The sequence below is a fragment of the Mesocricetus auratus genome, unplaced genomic scaffold (assembly GCF_017639785.1).
Source record: "Mesocricetus auratus isolate SY011 unplaced genomic scaffold, BCM_Maur_2.0 Super-Scaffold_100676, whole genome shotgun sequence".
NCBI classification, from domain to species: domain Eukaryota; kingdom Metazoa; phylum Chordata; class Mammalia; order Rodentia; family Cricetidae; genus Mesocricetus; species Mesocricetus auratus.
The window spans coordinates 147,643,394-147,662,400 of NW_024429266.1; the positions used below are offsets into that span (position 1 = coordinate 147,643,394).

General features: G+C 49.7%; 1 protein-coding gene across 1 annotated transcript in view; it reads left to right on the forward strand.

Annotated features, from left to right (window-relative positions):
* The window catches only part of Add2 (adducin 2), a 97,366-nt gene extending 83,508 nt beyond the window's left edge, over window positions 1-13,858 (forward strand). The window contains exons 14-16 of the mRNA XM_013114206.3: window positions 195-348; window positions 1,512-1,637; window positions 8,183-13,858. Coding sequence (XP_012969660.1) covers window positions 195-348; window positions 1,512-1,637; window positions 8,183-8,487 — 585 coding nt within the window. The 3' untranslated portion in view covers window positions 8,488-13,858. The remainder of the gene's footprint in view (window positions 1-194; window positions 349-1,511; window positions 1,638-8,182) is intronic.
* The last annotated feature ends 5,149 nt before the right edge of the window (window positions 13,859-19,007 follow it).

Below are 19,007 nucleotides of genomic sequence, written 5' to 3' on the forward strand. Positions count from 1 at the left end.
CAAAGTCTAAGTGTGGGGAGAATATAGCGATGAGGACAAGGAATGAACTTTCCCCCAAGGCCCCAAGCTTGGTTCCAAGGAGCTCCATGTCACTGCCCTAGCAAGAGCTGACTGCCAGCTGAGCGTGAGAGAAGTTCCAGCTTGGGCCCCAGCACAGGGGTCAGAGAGCAACACACACTCTGGTTAACTTTCAGTCTACAGAGAGCCAGCTGGCGTCCAAGGGTGATGCAGATACCAAAGACGAATCAGAGGAGACCGTGCCCAACCCCTTCAGCCAACTCACGGACCAGGAACTGGAGGACTACAAGAAGGAGGTGGAAAGGAAGAAAAGAGAGCAGGAGCAGGAAGGTAAACATGCGTGCCACAGCTGCAGGACCTGCCAGCCCAGAGCAAGAGCTCAGACTCCTCACTGGGGTCTGTTGTCCCTGGGAGGACCTTCTTGCCCCATTACCAGATAGCACTGTTAGCAGAATATAGCTAAAGGTGACCACTGCCTCACAGCTCCATGGGCAGGCGCCTTCATGGCATCACTGACCCTGCTCCTCTGGATATGAAGGAGCTGGTACCTGCAAAGTACTTAGAATTGTGCCTTTGATTGTGACAAAGGTCAGTAGACAACAGGTTGGTGTTAGCAGTTATGGGACAGGTGTTACGGTCGCATAAGGTCTGGAGTGAGTCTATCCGCCTGGTAGCCAGGATTCTATGAGCTGAATCCACTCTCCTTGCTTCAGACGATAGAGTCCAGTCAGTCCCTCTGCATTGAAACTCCTGGTGGGTGTGTTGACTTGCTAACTCATGCTTTTGTCCCCTTCTGGGCTAGCCTGAACCAAGTCATCTATACCACAGGCTCCACCTCAAATCCCTCTTTGGCTAGAGATGTCTCCTCTCACCCTCCCACTCTGCCCAAAGGAGCTGTCTCCCCTCCTTGCTTCAAGAGCAGCTGGGGCCCGAAACCACTTAGACCCAGGTATAATTTACCCAGAGTGGGGGCCTCCACCACCTCGTCTTCTCTTCCAGAGTTAGACATCTTTTCAAGTACTGTTTCTTGCCTTGCTTGGAGTTCAAATGCGCCAGTTAGGAAAAAGTAGAGAAATGTACTAGGGATTGTTTGAAAGGAAGGTGTGAATTAACTGAGTTAGCTAGCAAGCTAGCAACTGTGAACAAGCCTGGGTGTTCCTAAGGAGAGCCAGTGGCTGTTGGGGGCTCTGCCTCCCCCTGGGGGTGTGTCTGGGGCTGGTCCTTTTCGGCAATACCTGCAGAGCCAGGTGGGTCGGGCACATGACAGTCTCCTGCCACCTTACCTCCTCACAGGGGCAGCTGTGGAGGTGATGTATAACTCTTGCTGCCCCCTTTTAACTTCCCTAGGAAAAAGCAGGTGTAAATCTGAGCTAAGGAGGGCCCAGTAACTCCTCAGCCACAGGTGGCTAGGTAGAAAGCACTGGCTTTCACGCTCGCCCTGTCCCTCTTGTCTCTGTGACTTCTGTGCTAAGTTGGGTTTCTGTTGTGTTCAGGGGAGAAGGACACAGCCACAGAAGAGCCTAGCTCACCTGTAAAGTCCACACCTGTGTCTCCAGTGCAGAGCCCGACGAAAGCGGGGACCAAGAGCCCAGCAGTTTCTCCTTCCAAGGCTTCAGAGGGTGAGTGGGGCTGGGCAGACTTCAAAAGACACCTGTGTGGGGGAGTGGTGGTCTGTACACGGTGGAGAACTGTTGGTAGTTGGCAAGGGTTTGTCGGGGGAGGGTGGCCTCGCTCCCACGGGAAATGCTTCCTCTCGGACAGTTCTAGGCAGTCTGGGCAAGATTCAGTTTGTCTTACTAGTTAACAGCCAAACCCTTCCAAGCCAAAGCCCTTCCAAGCAGAGATAAAGGGCTGACCCACAGCCTCCCCATCCCCAGATGGCCGGTTGTGCCATCTGGTCCTTGGATGCTGGTGTGGGGAGGATCTCTCTAAAATGAGGGCTTTGCTCTGTCAGGTCTGAGATGGGGCCTAAGACTCTGCATTTCTCAGGGTCATGACCTGATGGTGTCACGCATTGGGACCCCCTGGTTCTGTGGGCTGGAGCACACCCTCCGCATTTCTCCAGGCACTCTAAAATGTGAACCAGCTAAAATCCCTGTCATTAGAGGGACATGAGTTTAGGCAATAAGTTTAGGCAATAAAATTTCAGGCTCAAAAAACTGTTAATTTTTGTAGTTCAGAGACCTACTGCATGCCTCAGTCAAATGCTCCCTTGTTACAGTTCTTCTGTGCCCAAAGGGAGTGTTGGTGACAGCATACTTTGAAGGAGTAGGGGATAATTTGAGCATAGGACCAACTATGATTAAGGCATACGTGGTAACAGTGCTGTTGTGGTCCCTTGCCACCTCCATGATGCTCCACTAGGTCCCTGAGAAACTACCAGAGAGGGACACCCAGAGGACAGCCTCTGCCTGGCTGCTGGGATCCCCTTCCTAGGTGATGGGTCACATGTATGATTCTGGTAGCACCTCTACCCTGAGCTTCCTCTCCAGTCCAACCACTGCCCTGCATACAGGCCCAGCCTTGCTGGAGAAAACCCATCTGCTTGAGGCCAGAGCCCCAAGTGGATGTCCCTCCCGCCTCTCCTCTGGCTGTGTGTGTTCACTGGGTCTCATCGTGGTGTGTTGTCAACTTGTCCACAATGTCTTCCTTTCTCTTCCCATTTGTGCCTTCGTCAAAGGACTTTCCTCCGAGTCTGAATACTTGTCTCTGTAGTAAGTATAGAGAGGCCACTTCCTAACTCACCTGGCACTCGCAACAGGGAGGGAGGAGCTTTTCAAAAGAAATGTTTCCCCTCCAAGGTTTTCAGATGTAAAATTCATTACCAGTTCCACCTGTGCTGTGCATGAACTAGGCTTCCTGTAAGGGACATGGACACATAGAGAGAGACAGACAGACAGACAGACAGACAGACAGACAGACAGACAGACAGAGAGAACCAAGTGGTGGTGGCACATGCCTTTAATCCCAGAACTCAGGAGGCAGAGGCAGGTGAATCTCTGTGAGTTCAAGACCAGTCTGGTCTACAAGAGCTAGTTCCAGCACAAGCTTCAAAGCTACACAGAAAAACCCTGTCTGAAAAAAAAAAAAAAACAACAGAGGGAGACAGGGGGAGGGAGGGGGGAGGGAAAGAGAACTAGTCCCGTGGGAAGGGATAGGAGCTGCAGGAGAGCATCGTGGTTAACAGGAATTACTCACTGGCCCCACTTTGGCACCTCTAAGGAGCCTCTTCTAGAACTTTGAGCAGAGCCTGGATTCTCTCAGGGCCTCAGATGCTGCCTAGATATGTGCAGAGGACCTGGCCTGTGACTGTCCATTAGCACATGTGTACAGGCTGCAGGAAGGAAATGCAGGGAGAGCCTGAGAGGGCCCATGGCAGAAGGTGACAAATCCAGGGATTCCTGTCAGCTCCTGAGAGGAATAGAAAACAGGAAGAGCGTGGATGGCTAGAACAGCCACCCACCTACCACTGGGCATTACACTCGTTATCTCTGGACCAAATCTACCCCTTCATGGGGCCCACTGCACTTGACTCGGTAGGATAACTGAAGTTACAGTTTTCTCTAAAGAGGTTTTATGTGCCACAGACAGCTAGGAGCATGGCTATCTTGACACACGTGATGTAGATGTGAGCTGCAGTGTGGTGGGGCTGGACCAGCTCCTTGGGGCAGGCAGAATGCACTCGGGCACAGTAACTATGTTCCCACATGTGTCCTACCCATTAGATGAAGGGTTTCCAGCCACCTGTCACTGTGCTCCCTGTCCTCTCCTGCTGAGTATCCATGTCAGTCTTCACCTATGTTCCGGAATCTGAATCCAGCACCCTCAGCCTCTCTAAGGCGACTCCTCCTCCACATCTGCTCACCATTATATTTCCTTCTCCTTGCCCAGACCCTGAGCAATGGTATCCATACTGACTGCAGCCCCCAGGGAATACTCAGGGCTGTGGGCTGAGCTACAAAGAAATAGCTCCTGTTTCATGTCAGATGCTCACAGAATAATCCATTAGTTCAAATAAACCACTCAAAACACTTCAGAGGGTTGGGGAAAAGGCACAATGGATATAAGTGCTTGCTGCAGCATGAACATGTGAAATCCAACCAGGCATGGCAAGTCCCTGTAATCCCAGAACTCAAGAGACGAAGCCAGAAGAAGCCCAAGGACAAACTAGCTTGCTGCTCTAGCCAATCAGTGAGCTTTGTGTTCAATTGAGAGACCCTGACTCAATAAATAAAATGGAGATGCATCAAAGAAGACAGCTGATATCAGCTGTAGGTCTTTGAGAGCGAGAGTGAGTGTGTGTCAGGAGACAATGAGCAATTTTGCAGTGTGCTCACATGAATCCATTCTTATTAAAGACTGTGCTCCTTGAATTGTGAGAACTTACTAGTCCTTGATGCTGCTGGCCTCCAAGACTTGGGCAGGTTAGCTCTGTAGCATCAGATCATTGTCCAACCATGGTCCACAGGGAGCTAGCTCTCCTGTGCATTGGCTAGGGTTGACTGGGCTTAGCTCAATGGATGTCAGTGGGCTTAGCCCTGTGTGCGATCAGCCACGACCACAGACAATCAGATATGAGCATGACTAGGCCAGGACTTCCAAGATACAGCGCACACATGGCTGGTGCCTTGGTGGGGACAGGAAGAATCAGGGCTCAGCGGGGATGCCTCTGTCTCTGTGTCTCACTCCACATTTCCATTGGTGTCGGTGGACTTCATTCATGGTGGCCTATGTCTCCCAAAGCTGTTAGGCAGAAGTTTCTAGACCTTCTTAGGTCTTTAGCCTAAGCCCAACTTTGCAACATTTCTCTACATTCTGGTGGCTACCAGAAGCCATGGAGCCAACAGGGGCTACACGAACCTGTCAATACCAAGAAGCTCTGCACAGTAGGGTCTGAGTTATCCCACATGTCAACAGTATATTCAGGACTTGGAGGAACTTTGAGTCTCAGCCAAGGTGAGTCAGCAGAAGTATATTCTGAACCCAAATGTCCCACTGTGCAGCCAAGGTCTTTTTATGTCAAAATGGCCTGATGACTTGGTAAAACCAGAAATTTAGAGAGATGGGGATGTGATGTGGTTCAGTGGTAGAGCACCTGCCTAACATGTGTGAGGCAGACACTCACACACACACACACACACTCTCTCACATACACCCACATACATACATACACACTTACATACACTCACACACCACACACTCTCTCTCACACATACACACATACACACATACACACACTCACACACTCACATGCATACCACACACACATACACACACTCGCATATACACATATACACACTCACTCACACACTCATACACACATTCACTCACTCACACACACTCACACACCACACACATACACACATTCACTCACATTCTCACACACACCACACACATACACACATTCACTCACATTCTCACACACACCACACATATACACACATTCATTCACACACTCACACACACCACACACACTCACACACACCCACACACATACACACATTCACTCACACATACCACACACATAAACACACACACCACACACCTATGCACACTCACATACTCACTCACACACACATACACTCACATATACACTAACTCACACACTCACTCACACACATACATACACACACTCACACACACCACACACATATACACACTCACTCACACACACATACACACACTCACATACACACACATACTCACACACACATAAACACACATATACACACTCACACACATGCACACACACCACACACATGCACACACACCACACACATGCACACACACCACACACATACACACATTCACATACACATACACACACACAAACTCACACACATACACACACCACACATATACAGACATTCACACACACATGCACACACGCTCACACTCACACACACACAGTGACCCACTGTCTGCTTCAGGCCCTAACATGGAGAAAGACCGCATTTGCACAAGTTGAATCTGGACCATTCTTTCAGACACTCATGTTCTGGAATTTAAATGAGGACAGAAACTGGTGCTGGGCTCTGCTGGCTAGTCTCCTGCTCATGGAGCCTCACCAGGCTGTTCTGCTTGCTAGCCCTCTGCTCCCTGCTCTGCGCTTTGAGTGCCTCGTGGGCCAGCATGATACCCTGGCGCCGTGTCAGCACTGATCATGAATGATACTTTCCCCAACCTTTAATGAGCCTTTCTCGGGCTTCTGCACGCCACGGTGAAGAGCATCCTTTTCATTAGGGAAACAGAAACCTTGCATGGTAGTCACCAGTCCTGCATGCACTGGGATACAGGCCAGGACTAGTCTGGTTGACCTTGAGTTCAGAAGCACCTCCCCAAACCCACTTCCAGGCCATCCCCTTATCTCCCTTGCTGTTGCTGTCTAACTGGCAGGCCAGGCCAGCAACCATGTGTCTGACCCAGGGTGGAAAGATGAGCATGTTCTTGAAGAGGCCAGGTGTCCTCTATGGAGCCTGCATCTGGCCTTGCACAGAGAAAGGTTCAACCATGTTATTGCTGACCAGGAGATGGCGACACAGAAGTAAGAGAGAGTTTGTGTTTGACAGCACATGGCAATGTAAAATGGGCATACGGCATTGGTGTTAAAGGAAGACCAAGCATAAAAACCAAATCTATTGTATAAGGTTAAGTTTTTGGACACAGAGAGAGGAGAGGAGCCTTCCCCAGATAGTGGAACCTGGGTGACAGGGATGGGTCGGGGGATTGATGGTGGATAAGACCAAGTCAAAGGTGGAGGGGAAATAAGAGAATGAAGAGAGGACATGTCCCAGCAGATGTGTGGCACTGAGGTGCACTGCCAGGTGGCAGCCATGGGAATGCACATGGAGGTGAGGGGACCACAGCTCAGGCTGCAGGAGTCAGGGCAGCAGCTGATGAGTCAGTGCTGTATTCCAGGCTCCAGTCTGGAACGTGGAATGAATAGGGGGCAGCAGCCAGTCTCTGGTACTATAAGGGAGCCCACACTCAGTGGGTCTGGAGAGAACTTTAGCAAACTGGATTGAGACGGAATGAAAGTCCTCACTGTAACATCTTGCCAGATTGTTGGGCCAGCCTGTTGTGACTACCCCAAGCTCACCCAATCCACACAGATCGCAGTCTCAAGTCACTCTGCAGTGTGGGTGCTAGGGCTTTTTTCTTACCCGCTTCTGAAGCATGGCTTCACCTTCCCCCGTTGCTTACATTCCCATAGAGCAGACCGTGTGCCAATTCCTCTGATAGTGATGCTCACACCCAAAGGTACCCTGGATCCCATCACACACACACATGCGTGCACACCACACACATGCATGCATACACAGTCTACACCACACTCACATGCTCGCCTCTCACACAGCACACAGCTGTGCTCAGCAGGTACAGTACACTCGTACGCACACCAGCAGTCTCTCACCGTGGATGGGAAGCATGTGGAGGAGAAACCAGGACCCGAGCCTGCACTGTGTAGCTCCCCCGTTCTGAGCTGTGAAATGGAAAGGAAGGAGTCAGGAAGTCTTCCAGTCACTTTCTACATTTCAGTGTCTGTGGCTTTATAGTTCCCCTCCTTCCTCTTTACACAGGAGTTTCAAAGCCAGCATAGCTGGGGAGAAGGGACAGCAGGGGACTTTAGTGCCTGGGGTCTAAGCATGCTGCCCTTGAGTGTGGAGCCTGGCAGCCACTAGAATGACCTCCTTGGGCTGTTATGGAAATGCTGGGTCCTTCCTGCTTCTCCTCTCTGCCCCCGGGAAGACACTGGTTCCCTAAGTTCCCTGCCACTGCGTAGGTAGGTATGAAGACCTGTGGTCATCATGTTTTGGTTGGTGCAACTGGGCCGTTTATCACAATGCTTCCACCGAGACGACCAGGACATGCAGCCCACAGATTCTCTCCTCCCTTGGGCGCACCTCCTCATTCTCATTTGGTGCCTGAATTCAGTGCTTGTTCAGAAACCAACACGTGTTTCAATATGTAGACAAGAACCCAGAGTCTCACCTGCCCAGGGAGTGTTCCCCAAGGCAGGCGGGGTGAGATGAGAACTCCGTCCCTCCTTTGTTCCAGGATCCTTGCTCCCACCCCATGCCAGCCTGCCCACCCACCCCTGGCTCCAGACCTCCCCACTCACCTTCATGAACTCTTACAGCTGGGTCTTCTGGCTTTTTCCTAGATGCCAAGAAGACAGAAGACAGTGAAGCCACCACGGAGCCTGAGCCAGAGAAACCTGAAGGGGTAGTGGTGAATGGGAAGGAGGAGGAGCCAAACGCAGAAGAGGCCCTCAGCAAAGGACTGGGCCAGATGACCACCAATGCTGACACTGATGCTGACAGTTACAAGGACAAAACCGAGTCAGTTACCAGTGGCCCGTTGTCCCCAGAGGGCTCGCCATCCAAGTCACCCTCCAAAAAGAAAAAGAAATTCCGAACCCCCTCCTTCCTGAAAAAGAGCAAGAAGAAGGAGAAGGTGGAATCCTGATCGGTGGCTCCCGCTGCATCCCTGCCCTCCTGCCCTGCCCTTGTCCCTACTCTGTCCCTGGAGCACAGGGCCAATGAGGGATAGAGAAGGACCTGGGATCATACTCAGAGGGGGGCTTTGAGCTGGCCTTCCCAGGGCAACCGGGTATCTTGCCCACAGCCACAGTTAGTTGGGGGCAGGGCCTGCCCTAGATTTGAGCTTCCTGACTCCCACGGTCATGCTCTGTCCTCTGTTCAACACTGCCTAGTCCTGGGCTGCCTTTGTTAGGACACCACCTGCCAGCCTGAGCCCAGGGCAGGAAGGCCAAGTGCTAGGCATGGTCACCAATGCTCACAGGCCAAGACTTCCTCTGAGTAAGGTCCATCTTTCCCAGGAATCCTGCCTCTTGCTAATGGAGCTGTCTCCACAGCAAGAAGCCATGCTTCTCTCTTCCATTTTGGGTCCCTTCTCCTGTTCAAAGTAACCAGGCAAACTGACCTGCCCCCCCCAATAGAAGTTAATCTTTGATCCCCAGGCTGATGGCTTAGCTTGTGCTTTTCCAAACGCTAATCCCGAGCTTTCAACATGGAACCCATTGAGTGATGGATAGAAGAACCCTAAGAACCGACAGATAGAGGGCAAGCCAAGTCAGCTTAATGAATGGACAGGGGCCGTAAATCTAATAGCCTAGGATCCTGGCCTGTCTGTATTGTGTATCACACAGGCTGCAAAATTAAACCCACCTGTATCAAAAGAAAAAGTCTCATGCTCAGGGTAGACGTTTGAGGACATCTAAATCTTGTGCTGGAGTTGAGTTATGCGAGGAGGGTCAAATGCCACTTTGGCTTTGCGTGATATGCAGGACTGCACCGGCCTCACTCTCGCCTGGCAGTCAGGTGTCCTTTGACCTTCCCACATACCCAGGAGCCCATAGGGCAGAGCATCTTACCCTTGGCACCTTGACCTTGGTTCTTTGGGTCCCAACTCTGAGTCACAGAAGGCCCAGCAGAGGACAGTCAGAAATGAGTCTTTCTGGGTTAATTCTCTCTCATCAACTTTCGGAGACATGTCTGACACTCCCAACCCATCACTCTCTTGCATCCCAGACTTGGTGATGGGCACAGCTGTTATGTTAGGTGCCCACACTCTTTCCATATCCTCCCAAGGAATAGTGTTGGCTAATGAGCACTTCTGGCTCCCAGACAATCCCTCTTCCCTAAAGCACAGTGTCTTCAAAGAGTATTTCTCTTCTTTGTCCAGATTACTGTAAAGGTATTTTTGAAATTTCTTGACTCACCATCATTTTTCACTTTGCACACTTGCTGTCTACAGATACCATACAGGCTTTACCCTCCGCCCTCTCAATACCCCATGCCTCCCTTTTCTGTGGTAAGGAAACTGAACCCCATCAGGGATAATTAACTTGCTAAGCAAGACCCAAAGGCTGGTTTTGAACCCAGGTCAGTCTGAGCCAAGTACTGACTCTTCCCAGCTGTGGTAAATGGACAGTGGCTTTGGCCATTAGCCATTTCTGCAACTGGTCTTGGCTGTGTGGTGTTAGCACTTAGGATGAAGTTAGAGAGGCCACCTGTCGTCACCCTAAGTGATGCAGTCAGCTCCTGGTGAGCATGGGTGGTGGTGAGATCTATGCCTCTGATAATGCAGAGCTGAACCCTCTGGCTGCAGCAGGAGAGCCCCCCACATTTGTCTGTCTGTCTCTTACAGATCTGAGAACCTAGTGCCGATCTGTGGCTGCTGCCCAGGCCCTGTTTTTGCTCTGCTTCCTAGTTGGGTCAAGTCAAACGACAGACAGCCCAATGGCCCTGTGTGTGAGTGCTCAGAAACGTCTATCTTCCTATGGGAGATGCTTTCTTAGAAATAAGATTTCACACTTACTCATTTTCTCTTAATAGTCATTAACCATCCACTTGTGTCAGACACTTAAAAGTTGAGAGGCGTCAACCCAGAATAGGTGGCGTTTGTGTGAACCAGTGCTCAGGATGGAGTCCATTGCCCAGCGTGCTCCTTTTGTTACCTTTATGACAGTGAGGCTTGCTTAGGGTAAAGTGTCAGAACTTTGCTGGGATGTCATCTTTGGGGTCAAGGCCCTGAATTTAGCTCATACTCACCCATCTGTTTATTCCTTGTATGTTCAGAAACACTCATCTGTGAACATGTGAGACACGTAGACAAGTTACAGAGCAGGCAGGATACACAGGTGAGCCAGGCAGCCATGACTGACTGTCCGGTCTTTCTGGAAAACTGATGGCTGAATTAGGTTTTACAAACAGACAGGAACTTTCTAAGTGGAAGGGGGGAGTCAGCAGAGGTGGACAGATGTGAGAGCATGGGACCCCACACACCGTCCTTCCGGGTCACGTGGTATTGTCAGAGCATTATGTGAGAGGTGACAGAGGTTTACATCCCAGGTGGGCAAGGCTGGGTCATAAGAAGACTTGTAGACAGTGTAGGAGATCTGGATTTTACCATGTCCCAGACACTGAGGACTGTTAATTAGGGTAGAATCATGAACAGAAGTGTGTTGTAGGGTCACTTTGGTGGCCAAGTGGAGAGAGTGTGGGTGAGGCTGCTGGTGAGTTCTGGGCTGTGTTATCCCCCACTGCACCGGAAAGTCTCCAGCTTAGAATTCCTCTTGTGGGATTCTTGTGATAGAAACACCTGAACAAGTTTTCAGGAGCTAATACTGCTGGGTTCGCAGCCTCGGGCCCTGTTTTGCTTTGGGATGAGATGGTGGGAGAAGTGTAAAGACATTTTGTCTATTTCCTTCTTCCCTTGTACATAAAGAATGTGGTGTGCACAGCTCTGAGGGCTGCAGAGACGGCGGGGCAGCCCAGACACAGCATTTTCTCTGGCTCTGTGTAAGAGTCAGCTCATGGTTCAACTGATGAGGAGGGGTGTTTGCAGGCTCAGAGTTTCTCACGGAGCCACTGCAGTCGTTACCAAGGAGAGCATTGGTGCTCCTGTGCGACCAGCCGGTTGGAAAAGTGAAGCCGCTTCTTGACCTGTTCCCACACACAGGTGCACAGGAGAGAGAGGGAGGCAATCCTGGCTCCTTGGATGTCACACACTGGAAGTGGTTGTGATCCGAGAGGGCTTCCCATTTTGTGTGACCATCTCCCAACCCAGCCGGGGGGCGGGGGACCTGCCCAGAGATGCTCTGCACTCCAGCCAAGGTCGGGTCCCTCTTAAGCCATGGGAAGAGTCAGGTGCCACTTTGTAATGGGTGTGAAGTCCTTGCTTTGTGGACAGAGGATGTGAGGGACATGGACGAGGACAAGTCTCTCACAAACCCATTGTAAGGCACTGCTCTGAGCCACCCAATCATGGAGACCACGCCTGACCCTAACCCCTATAGGTTAACAATGAGGCAAGATGGCAGGCATCTGGTCTTGTGGTAACAGGGCCACTGCTCCTGTGGCTGTGCGCAGAAATGCTGTAATGGGTCGGAAAGAACCATTCGCCCCTGAGTGTAAAAGATTAGACCTACGTTTGTGAATTTTATGTCTTAGTTCTAGGCCAAATGTAATGAGTTCTTGACAGCTGAAAGGACTATTGAAACATTCACCCCTTGCTCATTTTACACATGTGGTCCCACAAATACCCTGGGCTTTTGGCACAGTTACCATCCACTGTGGCCAGAGAGGCCCTGAGGCCTCTTACATTTCTTGTCTCTAAGCCCAATTGAACTTTCTATGACCCCATATAATTCAGAAAATCTGAGAACTGAGTGGAATGCCAGATATCTGCTCTCTACTCCCAGGAACAGGCCAGGGCACAGCTCAATAGGACATGTAATAGGACATCATGCCTGCTCCACGTGTGGCTTGAAACAGGTGGTTTACTATGAGAAGGAAGGTCCAGAGGCGACTGACGTTCTTGAAACATGTCCATTGGCTTCCTGTGCACACATCCTCTTCCTCCAATGTGAAGGGGCACCCCCAGTGCTGTGACTGCTTGCCAGAGCCCCATCTAACCTAGATGTGGTACTCTTCCTGTCAAAAGTGACAGGCCACATAGAGAGCTCTGTTCCCAAGGCTCCTGACTGCCTTCTGCCTCTCACTTGGGAAGCCTCTGGGGAATCTCACACAGTGGGATGTCCTTCAGAGTACAAGGCACCTTTCAGCAACTTTGCATGGCAGTGCCCTGGTTTGCTTCTTTTCATAGGGACAATTAGAAAGACTCAGTATTTGGGTGTCCCTAGAAAGTATGGAAGTCATGTCCTGCCTCATTCGCGTATGACTATTGGGTTTTTGCCAAATTGACTTTTGTGCCAGCTGTCTTCAAGATTATCCCATAAATCGATCCTCACTTTGAGAGCTTAGGCCAGACCGAGGAGGCTCGTGGTGCTGGGAGGGTCTCAGGAGTCAGGTCCTCGGTTGCTTCCTCACGCTCTCTGTCCCAAGCACCTGAGTGAGACTGCCCTGAGGATACTACCCTTGTCTCTTGGATAGAGATGACATCACCAGAAATCAAGGAATATTGAGAAGGACCTAATTTTTTTCTCCAGTAAACCAGCCTGTGGCCCCTCTAACATAAATCGGAATGGCAACTGGACCTAAGCCAGGGGGTCTCACTTGGGAAACATCACAGACCCTTATACGATGGCAGTAAGTTTGGGGAAGCTTCAGACCCTCATTTCAATGCCACCCTGTGCCTGTGGGTCTTACTGTGTTGGTGATGCATACCACAAGATTGCCCTGTCTATGAATTCCTTAGACTGCTAAGGGTGATGAGTCCCAGGGTCCTCCCTCTCTGAGAAGAGATTAGGCAGAGTGGGTGAAGCAGGCACCTATCAGGACCCATGGGGTGCAGGGTTCCAGGAACTCAGGCTGGCCAGGGAGTGTGGTGTCTCGTAAGGAATGCTGTGGGCGGTGTTGGTGAAATGTCTGTCGGACAATCGTCACATGAGAGTATGACTTACTGTCTTCCCTTGTACATAGGCTGTCTGTGTTGGGCTTTTCCTAGTACTGTGAGGTTTCAAAGAGGGATTCCGTGTAATACTCTGTGCTGTGACATGCTGCCCTCCCCCAAGAACACACATCAATCCCCACAAACGGTTCTGCCTTTCTATATGCTAACACTTTGAGCCACTGAAGTGCAGTTGGATGGTTAGGCTCTTGGGTTTTATTTTGCAATTTTATATATATACATATATAATATATATATTTATGGGTTGGTTTTATATGGTTTTCTGTTTGAATCTATGAGCAACAAAGCTTCCCTTTGATTTCCGCGAGAACTTTCCAAAGGCCCTTTTCTGCTTTGGCGTCTGACTGTGTTTGGGGTGGACTCTGCCCGTGGATTTCTCTGTGTGTGCTGTTATTTCACCTGCAGATCTCACCCTAGTAAACCAGATGTGCTTGGCTTCCCACCGTGTGTGACCCATGTCTGTCGGGGGCTACTCGGGGCTCCCGGCCCCTGGGGAGGTGGGGTCAGGAAGGGGCCCACGGATGGATATGTGGGTCATACAAGGAACTGTGACCTTTTTCACATGTAGAAAGCTGAGCACGAGTATTGCTGAGTTCTGATGTGGGAGGGGAGGCCACGATACTGTCCTCTGAGCCAGGAGCGACTGGGTGGGGCTGACACAGTCGCAAAGGCCGCTTTGCAGCAGATAAGATGGGAGCAGCCCAGATGGCTGGCCCTGCATTTGCAGGTGCGGAGGCCAGAGTGGGAGCAGATGTTAGGCCAGCAGCCAAGGGTTAGGGAGAGCGAAGAAGCCGCTCCTAAGAAGAAAGGATGAGAGCTTGGGGGGAGAATGCAAGAGGGAAAGCTCCTTTTGCCCTCTCTTACTTAAAAACGTGAAGAGGAACTGGAGAGATGGCTCAGTCAGTAAACTGTCCACCATGCAAAAATGAGGACCTGAGTTCAATTCCGAGCACCGACATAAAAAAAAAACCGATTATGGATGGCTATGCCCGTAACCCTAGCATTGGGAAGGAGGAGAGAGATTTCTGGGGCTAGCTGTCAAGTGAGCCTATGCTGAAATCACCCTGAGCGGGTAGAACAAGGGGGCATTTCTGTTCCTATAGCCATGCCCATTGATTAGGTCAACCATCATCGTGCCACTCCACCTGCTGCTGCTTAAGGGTGACAGCAGGGCTAGGGATATGGCTATGTGATTAAGAGCACTTGCTCCTCATTCAGAGGACTCAAATTTGATTCCCAGCACCCACATCAGGTAGCTCGCAATTGCCTGTAACTCCAGTTCCAGGGGATCTGATGCCCTCTACTGGCCTCTGTGGATACCTGCATATGAATGCAGGTACCCACACACACATGATTTAAAAATAATAAAATATTTAAAAATGGTAATGGGACCTGCTTCCTCCTCATATATCCCCTGCAGTTGCTAGATGGATGCAGACAGGGGAGCAGTGCCCCCCCCCCCGCTTACTAGAAGTACGAAAAGTGAAGGCTGTCTTCAGTGCAAGCAGGGAGCTGGAGTCTACAGCCGTCTCACTAAGAGATCTACCGTAGTTTAAAGCAGGATAAGGAAAACATAAGCTAGGTCTAGACATGGGTCCCAGGGCCACCTAAGAACACCTGCCACTGGGACTCACATGATTGGAAAATCAGTATAAATAACCCAGCAATTAAACCAGGTTAGTGAGCAGTTAAATATACATCTAAGTCTAATGTCTCATTCACAAACCAAATGCAAACATTTAAAAATACTTATTGGAATAAGCATAAATAATAACTTGGAGGAGAATAGAGGTAAAACATGCTAAATTTCTCATTGAGAAAGGAGATTTAATGCACTATTTCAGTTTTTAAACGTTTAGAAGAGCAATGGATTAATTCACCTCAATCTATAAACTTAGGAGGCACAAACATTGAGTCCATGATAATTATTAGCTTAGAGGTGACATAAAAATTTAAAGATGATCTTTTCTAAAAGGCTATCTAGTTTCCAAATCATAAAAGATAAAAATAGCCACAAAAAATGATTTAGTGTGCTAGGGAGATGGTTCACTTGGTGAAGTTCCTGCCAGGCAAGCATTAAGATTTAACAGCCAAAGGAGACTGTACATCTGTAGCCCCTGTTCTGGAAGGTGAAGACAGGCTCCTCTTGTCCTCATAGGCAGCCTCACTGAGTTCATGAGCTTCTGGCTCAGTGAAAGACCCAGTCTCAAAAATAAAGATGGAGAGTGATGAAGGAAGACACCTAATGTGAGCTGCTGGACTTCCTGTATGCACATGTGTACATACTACACACACACACACACAAATCACATACCTATGCACACACACATTTGCACATGTATGCCCACACAGGTGCACACACACATATGCATGCACACCAGCACACACACAAATCACATATCTATACACACACATTTACACATGCATGCACACCAGCATACACACACAAAATCACATACATATGCACACACACATTTACACATGCACACACACACACAAAGCAACAACAACCCCCCCAGTGTGTACAAGGGAACAACAAAGACAGGGGCCTTTTCTTGTTGGAAACAACGCCAGGAAGAGTGGAGTGACGTCTTTAAAGCTCTGGAAACAAACTACAAACCTAGAGGTTTGTGCCAGTGTAACCTCTCTCAGAAATAAAGGGGAGGGCAGGGGCTCAGTGGGCAGAGGCCCCTCCTCCAAGACCGATGGACTGAGTTCTGTCCCTGGGCCCCACATGGCGAGAGGAGCGAGCAGATGCCTGCAAGTTGTCCAACCTCCACGTGTGCACGGGGCACTCCCACCAAAAACGAGTGCAAACGAGAAAGTTGTATTTGTAATGAAGATGAAATAAACGTGAATGTGAAGAAAATAGAGAAATCACAACTTTAAAGAAGAGGGTTTATGCCTCTTCACTCCCACACCAAATAGATGAAAATTTACATAAATATGTACGTGAACACTCATTCACTCCTCATGTGTATGAATATAGCAGGTTTGATTAGTGTAACAGCAAAAACTTATTGTTTTAATGGATGTGCAAATATCCTGTAGCAAGATGAACATTCAAATGACTGTGTAGTCGTTATTTAAAGAAAAAAAAAAAAAAGAATAAGCCACCAGATAACAACTACTTTGCTGGGCCACCAGCTCGCTCAATTCACTACCACTACCCAAGATGCCCACCAGATGGCAGCGGTTCCTCACGTTTCCAGGTGTTTGTGCTTCCGCTGGCTGCTTGCTTCTAGTCAGGCTGTCATATAGTTTCTCTTTTCTCACTAGCAAAAGGGCTAAGTGAAAACAATGAGCTTCCTCGCTCAAAGAACTCAGAACAGACCTGAAATCACACACTACCTGGTACCCACTTGGGGGCAGTCACCCCAGTGAGCCCAGCTCTGTCTAGACAGGGTACAAACCACTACACCGGAGCCAGAGCTCCAGAGTCATGGTACGGGGTGAGCCCTTAGGTCATCTGAGTTCGGCTTTAGCTTACTCATCTGTACAATGTAGAAATAACACCTGAGGCAATCAGACCATGGGAATGTGGGGCAGAGAGCCCATTGCTGCCCAAAGCCCTGGGGAGAGACCAGGTCACCCTCAGAGAGTTCACGAGAAGGCACGACACACACTTGCATGGGAAATGCTTTGTCATAAGAAGGAAGGAAGACAATGTCCTCTGCCCCATCAGGCATAGGCCGGACAAATCAGCTGAAAAGAGATTGAAGTCTGTTGCTTACACTGATCTACACATACCAGGAGTCACGACAATGACACCAAGGGCAGCAGTGGACCTGGATCTGGTCACAGTCTCTATGACAAGCCATCTAGCTCTCCTCTCTGGTACTGGCTGGGGGTGGGTGACAAGCACAGTGGTCGTCACATCACCCAGGGGTGACCCGGCTGTCTGGTCCGCTTTCTTCCACAGATTGCATCTGGGGATGCTGCATCCTGTTGGCCGGTCACGTCCCAACACTGAGGTTGCTTCTGGGAGTCTGTTGTAGGTCAATATGGCAGTTTTCCTCTCTCCCACTATGGATAGTAGCACTTGCTGGCATAGTCTCTTGCTCTAGGCTTGTGGACTTGCTGTTCTGTCTGTGAATGTCACCTAGAGCTCCCCCAACACACACACTTACCTAGGAGCACACACAGAATTGGGTTTCTTTTTTCCTTCCTTTTCCTTGTTTCTTTAATTGTTTTGTTTGTTTTATTTTTGGTTTTTTTGTTTTGTTTTGTTTTTTAGTTTTACGAGACAGGGTTTCTCTGTATTGTTTTGGAGGCTGTCGGTCCAGCCCGGCCTCGAACTCACAGAGATCTGCCTGCCTCTGCCTCCCGAGTGCTGGGATTAAAGGCGTGCACCACCAACGCCCGGCTTATTTTTGGTTTTTTGACACAGGGTTTCTCTGTGTAGCCCTGGCTGTGCTGGAACTTGCTCTGTAGACCAGGCTGGCCTCGAACTCGGAGATCTGCCCCTCTGCCTCCGAAGTGTCAGGATTAAAGGCCAGTGCCACCACCGCCCAGCTCCTTTACTTCATTTGTTCTTGAGTCAAGCACTCACTGTGTAGCCCTAGCTGGCCTTGAACTTGCAGCAATCCTCCCTCTTCTGTCTCCCAAGAGCCACAATCACAGGCACACGCCACCACACCCAGTCTTGGCCCTAGCATGGCAAGGGTCGAGTTGCATTGAACAGCCTCAGATAGTGGGGCTGAGACCTGGGAAACAGCATAGCATCTTATCGCCCGCAGCCCTTCCTCCAATCTGCCCTTCAGAGGTGTCCTCAGCCTTGCTCCTAACTCCTGTAGACTCTCAGCCTTTTGGGACAAAGAAGGGGCAAAATGCACACGTTCACAAACCCTTCCTGCATTCAGTGCCACTGTCTCAGACATTATACGTGATGTGGGGGGAGGGGGGCTCGGGGAAAGCCTGAGGGAGCTCTGGAGCCAAGCTGTCTGAATTCAAGTCCCAGAACTGCCATTTAGTGGCTACCTGGTCACTTACAGCAAAGCTAACAGTGGTTCCACCTCGCTGGGATTCTACTATACTGAACACATGGGGCTACTCTGAGCTTGAAGAACACGGTGGGACAGGAAATATGTTAGCTACTGTTATTATCACCACAAGCACCCCTGGGTGTACATCAACAAGGACTTAAAAAAAAAAAAAAGGAGCCAGGGAGCCCTGTTGAGAATTAAACATCACCTGCTCAAGCTTGGCCCTGACCCTGCACATTAAACACAAAACAACTTTTGAATAGCATGCTTTCCATATTCAATTCTCACTAGCTACACAGAATATTCCATAGACAGCAATTTGTCTTGCAGAAAATTGACATAATAGTTAAATTAACATTGAATGTGGCAAACTTTGCTACCGTATTTGGGAAAATACACTGCGCTGCCTCCAGGGGGCACACTCACCCACCAATCCAGAAATGCCCCTAAAGGACTGCTTGTTTTCACACACCTCTCCTGTAACATACCTTCCCAGGATATCTTTGGATCTGGCTTTAACTGCCTAAGCCGGCTCCACCTGCTGGGCTGAGGACACCATACTGGGTCCCAAACACCCGGTGTTTCTAAGTCCTGTGTACCTATCTT